At 40.5% G+C, this 6,944-nt stretch overlaps 1 protein-coding gene across 4 annotated transcripts in view; it reads left to right on the top strand.

The window, feature by feature from the left end:
* HnRNP-K (Heterogeneous nuclear ribonucleoprotein K) overlaps positions 1 to 6,618 on the top strand; it is a 65,240-nt gene extending 58,622 nt beyond the window's left edge. For 3 of the 4 annotated variants that reach the window (XM_018020746.2, XM_026811690.1, XM_026811692.1), the window contains exons 9-12: positions 446 to 878; positions 1,283 to 1,437; positions 1,664 to 1,833; positions 3,460 to 6,618. In XM_018020746.2, the coding sequence (XP_017876235.1) occupies positions 446 to 878; positions 1,283 to 1,437; positions 1,664 to 1,833; positions 3,460 to 3,487 (786 nt within the window). In that variant the 3' untranslated portion in view covers positions 3,488 to 6,618. Of the gene's footprint in view, positions 1 to 445; positions 879 to 1,282; positions 1,438 to 1,663; positions 1,834 to 1,899; positions 2,101 to 3,459 lie in introns of those variants that run through there. The other variant, XM_026811691.1, reaches the window with a different exon arrangement.
* The last annotated feature ends 326 nt before the right edge of the window (positions 6,619 to 6,944 follow it).

Genomic DNA, 6,944 nt, shown 5'->3' with positions numbered 1-6,944 from the left:
TATTTTATTTATTTATTAAACCTTCTACTTTTACAATATTTCTTACATTCTAATTCATAATACTGTAACTCCTCGGCCTTCACCTCTGTTTTTATATACCAACATTTGATAAACTAAAAATATACAAAACTAAGCTACTAAAATAAAAATCATGTTTCATCCCCTAAGAGTAATGAAACTAAATCCGATTTCTCGTTGACTAAATACAGGATGAATCACGATCAGTAGAGAAATTAAAAGTGACCTTGAGAAAACATTAAAGAAAGAGTTGAAAAATAATCTTTTATAATCATGTCAAATTCTCTGGAAACCGTGTAAAACCTGATAAAAACATTTTCGATTAGACTGCTAATAAAAGAGTAATTTCTACGATTCGTGATTCATCCTGTATAATAATTATATAAATCGCGATGGGAGATGTTAATGAGAAACATTTTTGTTCCAGTCGCCGTTGAAAGGTGTGAACAATCCTTACGACCCGCACAACTTCGATGACTTCTACGCGGATGATTACGGTGGTTATGGTTCCGGTGACGGTGGTCAAGGAAAAGGCGGTGGATTCGGAGGTCCAGGTAGCCGCGGTGGCGGAGGCGGTGGCGGTGGCGGCGGAGGTGGCGGCGGCGGAGGCATGCCACCCCGACGAGACAATCGTTCCGGTGGACCAGGCGACATGAACCGCGGCTTTCCGCCACCACCAAGAGGTGGACCGCGTGGAGGTGCCGGCGGGGGCGGTGGAATGTCCGGTGGACCACCGGATCGCGGCTACGGAGGCAATTCTCGCGGGGGTGGCGGCGCAGGCGGTGGATACGACGGTGGCAGAGGCGGCTACGGAGGCAACAGGGGTGGCCCGCCACCCTACGCCGCTGGAAATTACAATGGTAAGGAGTTTGACTTAGCAGTACTCCCTGGCTTCTGTCGCGTCTACGGATTATATCGATTTCAATTACTCCGCGTATGGATTAGACGATTTCCCAACGATTAGTCGAATATGCTAAGTCGTGTAAATTTAAGGGATACAATGGCAAGCTGCGGTCGTTTATTGAGAGAGCAATTTACCTGCAAATAGTGATTCTGCAATAATTCGCGAAATCTCTGAACTTGTTCAATAAATTTCGACACGCGAGGCTTGAATAAACGACGTCCTGATGTTTAAATTTAACTGAACGCGATGTAATGAATCTTTCCGAGGAGTTGGTTTAGTACAAATGGGATCCGTCGAGCGAGTCGGTTTGCTTTGGCTTGGGGAAGATCTATCATCGTGCAATGATTTTGTTTTACGCAGGTGATGGATGGGGTATGCAGGGAGGCGCGCCAAACGGTTTGGGTGGCGGTGCTAACTCGGGAATGAGCGGCCCACCTATGGGTGGCAACAATCAAGGAAACCAGGGCAACATGGGTGGAAACAAGACCAGCACTCAAGTCACCATTCCTAAAGATGTAAGTAGAAACTTCTTTTCTCTCTTCGCGTTCAAAACAATTCGTTCGTATTTCGTTTAGTTTAGATTAACTGAGTTTCAAAATTCCGTCAAATAAGTCTTCAACTTCTAAATGTCAACGATTCTTATTTTATTTAGCTGAGCTATTCTAGCTTAAGCTTCTGTAAAATCGTATCAAACAATTCTTCGTCTTTTAAACGACAGCTCGATTGTCTTTCTGTTAACAGCTTGCGGGAGCTATAATCGGCAAGGGTGGCGCCAGAATCCGTAAAATAAGATCGGACAGCTGCGCCGGGATCACTATAGACGAACCATTGCCCGGCAGCAACGATCGCATTATTACCATAACCGGGTTACCCAATCAGATCCAGATGGCTCAGTACCTGCTTCAACAAAGGTAATTGCTGCACTCCGTTATTGTTAACTTGTCACGGTACGTTTTACATCGTATTATATATTGTAGACTGTCAGGTATGTAATGTTTGACGCTGACATTGTCGCCCTTCGGAAGCGATCTGAAGCGGGCGCGTGTTACGTGACAGACATCGCTGCGGCCGAGCTACCATCTAGCTTGGCGATATTCATTTTCCAAAAAGGTTCGTTGCTTTTTGTGCGAACCGGTCAGTCGAACTTTGATCGCCGAATAAATAACATGTACAGTTCATCTCTTGTCTTGTTTTATTCGCCCATCCTACAATCTACAATATATACTATTTATTTTAACATGCGGCGAGTGCCGAATTAACAAAATGTGCGATTAACATATGTGTAATTAACATTTTCCGACGTTTACATCTCTGCGGACATTGTTCGTTCATTTAATCCTGCGAGTTTGTTTTTAATCGCGACAGCGAGCTAAATTTCGTGCGTGCAAAGCGCGAAGCTTCTGTACAAACACGCCTCTGTCTCTCTACGATAGATAGCTTCTAATGCGCAAACACGCGCCCCGTATCTATCATAGTATTGATCTCGCTTTTTACCGTGGGAGAGATTCCACGCTGTTAGCCCGTGAACGCATCGACTTTTTCAATTCAATGGAAGATATTCAAACAGTTGAACAAATGCCTGTTACGAATAAAAATTACTTTCTCGATAAAACTGGTCAGCGTTCAGGGGATAAGAGGATATTTCTGTTAATCGATTGATAAATTTCGTATCAGAAATTGTGCAACAAAACGTCAACAAGCCTCTCCACCCGACCGTGCATTAACAATCTCTGCTTACGAGCCATGAAACAGCGAATTTTACCAATTGCTATTTTTAATTAAAGATAAAATGTACATTGATTGTTTAAATATTTGACTTGCTCGCTGTTTCGTGGCTCCTGTTGAGTCATCGCGAACGATCAGGAATCGCATCATCGAAGAAGAAAAAAACATAATCCGCTTGCGGTCGCATCGCACGAGGAACTAACCAAACGCTGCGACTAACAAAAAGGAGTGTTAGAGAAAAAAAAAGAGCCGAGGTGAAGGAAATGGACCGTGACGGAGTCGGAGGATTCGTCTGCAATGTCTCGGCCAGTTGGGCGAAAGGGAAATCGAGCGCCGTTGCATGGAAGACTAGTGATTTTGTTGTTCTACTTTCGATATAACAAGGAATCACTAATCATCCTACAAAGGCGTTCGCGATCGTCGGCTTCTCTTCCCGTGAACACCTCCTGCTTTATTGGAAACTAACACGTGTGAAACCCCGCTCTGCGGCCTTACACCCAGCGATCTCTCGAACTGCGTGATCTTCTCTCCTCTTCTAGCTTTTAAATTGTAAATGAAAACCGAAATACTAATTGTGGCTGAAATAAACAAAACCGCCTGAAACCTCCCTGCGTCCTGTGAGTGTTTGAATGAGTGCGTTTTATCATTGTCTTTAACTTTGCTTTTATTTGTACGTGTGAGATAACATAAATGAAGCGCAATTCTAATTGTAAATTAAATATAAATAGGATAAAATTTGTTATATTAGTCTCGAATGATGTTCGGTCAGCTCTGTTCTAATCCAGTGCGTTTTATGCTGTTTTCTGTTACAGCGTACACGAGAATGCAGACCATTACTAAAATGGTGTTACGAAGGGAGCATTCGGGGGGAGCCAAAGATGCGTTTATAATTTTTTTAGGGATACTTCTTCGCGTGAAATGTGAAGACCGATTGAAAAGCGAGAGCTCATAAGCCTTTTTTTCATTATCAAGAAACAGAAAAGAAATATGGAACGTCTGCTGTTTCTCTTTGCGAGAAGAAACGAGAACAGCGAACGCTGATCGGCCGGAACAAAGAACAAGGAGAGGCGGTTAATAATTCTACGAACTATTTCTAATCCACTGTTGTACTACGGACCCATCGACTGCTTTTCACAACGTCGAGAAACTCGAAATTGGCATTCGAGGAGGCGACAAACCAGGCCTCCTCGTCTAAGGAAGGCCAAAGAACAGCGTTATTTTTACGGCTGAGGATCGTTTCTCGATCTCACGCATTTTTCCCATACCTATTTTCTTTTTTTTTTTAGTTGTTTTTTTCTCGAAAACATTTTGGATCACGCGCTTTTCCATGGCTCTGGACGAGTTTTGATATAATCCTTTTATATTTCTTTCGTTTTACTTTCATTTTTGCTATCTTACCTCTTTTTCGTTGAATCTTAACTTACATCGAAATCACTGTTGATGCGCACATATTTCTGTATTCTTCGATATCTCGCTGCGGAATTATTACGAAACGGTAATCTGAACAGTTGCCTGAATTACTGCTTGTAATCGGGATTTCAAAATAATTTAAGATTAACGAGCTATGAAGATCATTAAAAATAAATTTAGCAGCATCGAAGGAAGGGAGAAGTCGTCAGGCGAATCAAACACACAGAAAAAAAGAAACAATGACGAGCGAATCGAAATCATTACATAATAGTTACGCGAAAAGACTTTTTGTATATACGACGGAAATCAGAAACAGAGAATAAGAGAAGGAATCACTAATTACACTTCCCTTTCCTTTACCCAACCATCGCCTCTACCGACACGATTACCCTTAATTATAATTACTATTAACAACCCTCGTACGTTTAAGAAGAGTAATTTTTGCATTAATTGTAACGTAGCGTAACTGTTAAGCGTGTAAGAATTCTAATTATTAGAAAGTGATAGGCCAAACTATTAAGGACGCGAAACCATCGGTGAATATTGCTATAATACAGACGATTGTTGAATCAAAAGAAAGATACTTGCAACGAAGCCTGACAATGCTGCGTCTCTTAGAAAGTGATAGAATAAACGAACGGGAGCCATTCTGTAAAAACGCTTTTAAGTCCAGTCCAGGCGCCGCATTCGTTGTCAATCCGATACGCGTAATCTCAGTTCGCCAAGTGCCATTTATCGCGCTATTCTTGGTCATTTGATTACGATTAAAATCCCGGCGATGTGACACAGTTTCGATTTCATGTCTTAGTAATAAGTCGAGTGCATTAACATTCTTTTTGATACAGAATTTTTCGATGAAGCTTGAGAATTCCTTTTGAAGATTTTTTCATAATTGCCGAAGCATTTAAAAGGGCTGTTTGAATTATGATTATGTTTTTTTTAGTTAGAAGGCTTTTTATGCAAGGAATCACGACTTTATAATTCTTTTGTCACGTTCGATGTACATATTGAGTTTCATTTACCCGGATTTGGAAGGATTCAATTTTATTTTAATCGATTGTAAATAAAATTTTACAAAGGAAATCGATTACCTATTTTTGCGAATTTCAAACTATTCATGGCAAGAGAGTTTGAGTTGTAAAGTGCGCGTCGATGGACTTACGGACTTTTAAAAGGCGGCGAGTAGTACTGTTACACGCGAGAGAAGGATCTCTTTGTACCTTGCGATCATTGACGTAGGATAAAGGAAGGAAAGGAGAAACGGAATTTTATCGCGATTCAGAGTTTAAGCTAGGGATTTACCAAACATCGAATTCGATTTCTGAAAAAGAATATTTTCGTCTGTTTCCGTGCACGGTGTATAGAATTTCAATTAAAAATCTCATCGTCGATCAGTTTCTTAAAGCGTTTCTAAATTGCATGGCATGGAAAGACGAGTATTCTTTTTAGGGGATGAAAAACCGATTTCGAAGAGAGTAAAAAAAATGGATATAAGAGAATTGAACAAGCCGCCCTTAAGTTCCGACTTGAACTCGTCCTATTTCCCTTCCTTGACGAGGAAATCGCACCCCCACCCCTCTCTCTTCTCCATCCCTTAAACACTTAGCCTTCTGACGAAACAACGGTAGAGATAACCAAGCGAAATCGTCGGGATCCGCGATCAGGATTCGACGACGCTGCGAAGGGCATTTTTTTAACGCATCCGATCGAACGACACGATTTTCTTAAGTTCCGTAAGAGAAATCACCTCCCCCTCCTCCTTTCCGTCGGTCCACCCCCTGTTCACTGGGATATCGAAACAAGGGAAGAATATACGAAAACGGAATTTTTTTACGTCCGCGCGTGCCCTCGTAACGAGGGACGCGTGCATTTTCGCTCGATCCGCGATCGATCGTACCGTCTATTTCGCGACCTCGAGAGAAACGGAAAATATTCTAATAAATAATCATTCGGATCTTTAATTAGCAGAGCTGCATTACGTAGATTTAAGACTTGACGCATTTTCTTTTGTTCATGCATTTTAATATTTTATTTTTTCTTATCCTTGTAATCGTCGGTGGATTAAAATTGCCAGTCGTCGACAGAAAATTTATTTTCCACGGAGTTTGAATAATTTTTCCATTGACCTCGAGGCCGATTTATCTGATAAGGTTTATGCGAAAGAACAGGCAACAGAGATACATACATGCATACATACATAAATACATATATATATAAATAAATATATATATATACGTACATACATACGGTATACACACGAAATGATGCGTGGGTAGGAATGAAACTGGTGCGTTTATTGTGTGCGTCTGTGTATGCGCGCTTACCGAGAGAAGAAAGGTTTTTTAATTATGATCTAGGAAGGGTCGAGGGAGGGTGTGACAGAGGGAGAGAGTGGTATGCCTGAGCAACAATTCAAATGGAGATAAATAGATGAATGTACGATAAAGAGAGAGAGAGAGGGATTATCACGATGTGTGTATTATTATATTATAAGATATACAGTTTACAATTATTTGTAATGGATACTTTTTATTTGTCAAATAAAAGTTAGTACAAATGAACCCGGCGTAGGAATGCCTCTTTCCGTACTCTTCTTGTTTTTCTTCTTCTCATTGCGTATAAAGTTGTATGAACATTTCTACCAAAAGTTTAGGACATGTAATAAAAAGCTGTGTTTTGACAATGAAAAAGCAATATTTGAAGCAATGAATGTTTAGAAAACATGATAATTATAAATGAGTGAGGATTATAAAATTGTTCCATCTGTTTTTCTCAGTTAGAAGAAATTTTTAACGCATAATTTCTAATATTCTAGTGGACAGTTTTGCAATTTTTTGATTGGATGTGACTTGCAACTGTAATTCTTACTTTTGCGTACTTTTTATTG

Source organism: Ceratina calcarata, unplaced genomic scaffold (genome assembly GCF_001652005.2).
Source record: "Ceratina calcarata isolate Rehan_Ccalc_2016 unplaced genomic scaffold, ASM165200v1 scaffold233.2, whole genome shotgun sequence".
NCBI lineage: Eukaryota > Metazoa > Arthropoda > Insecta > Hymenoptera > Apidae > Ceratina > Ceratina calcarata.
This window is presented reverse-complemented; position numbering and strand designations above follow the sequence as displayed.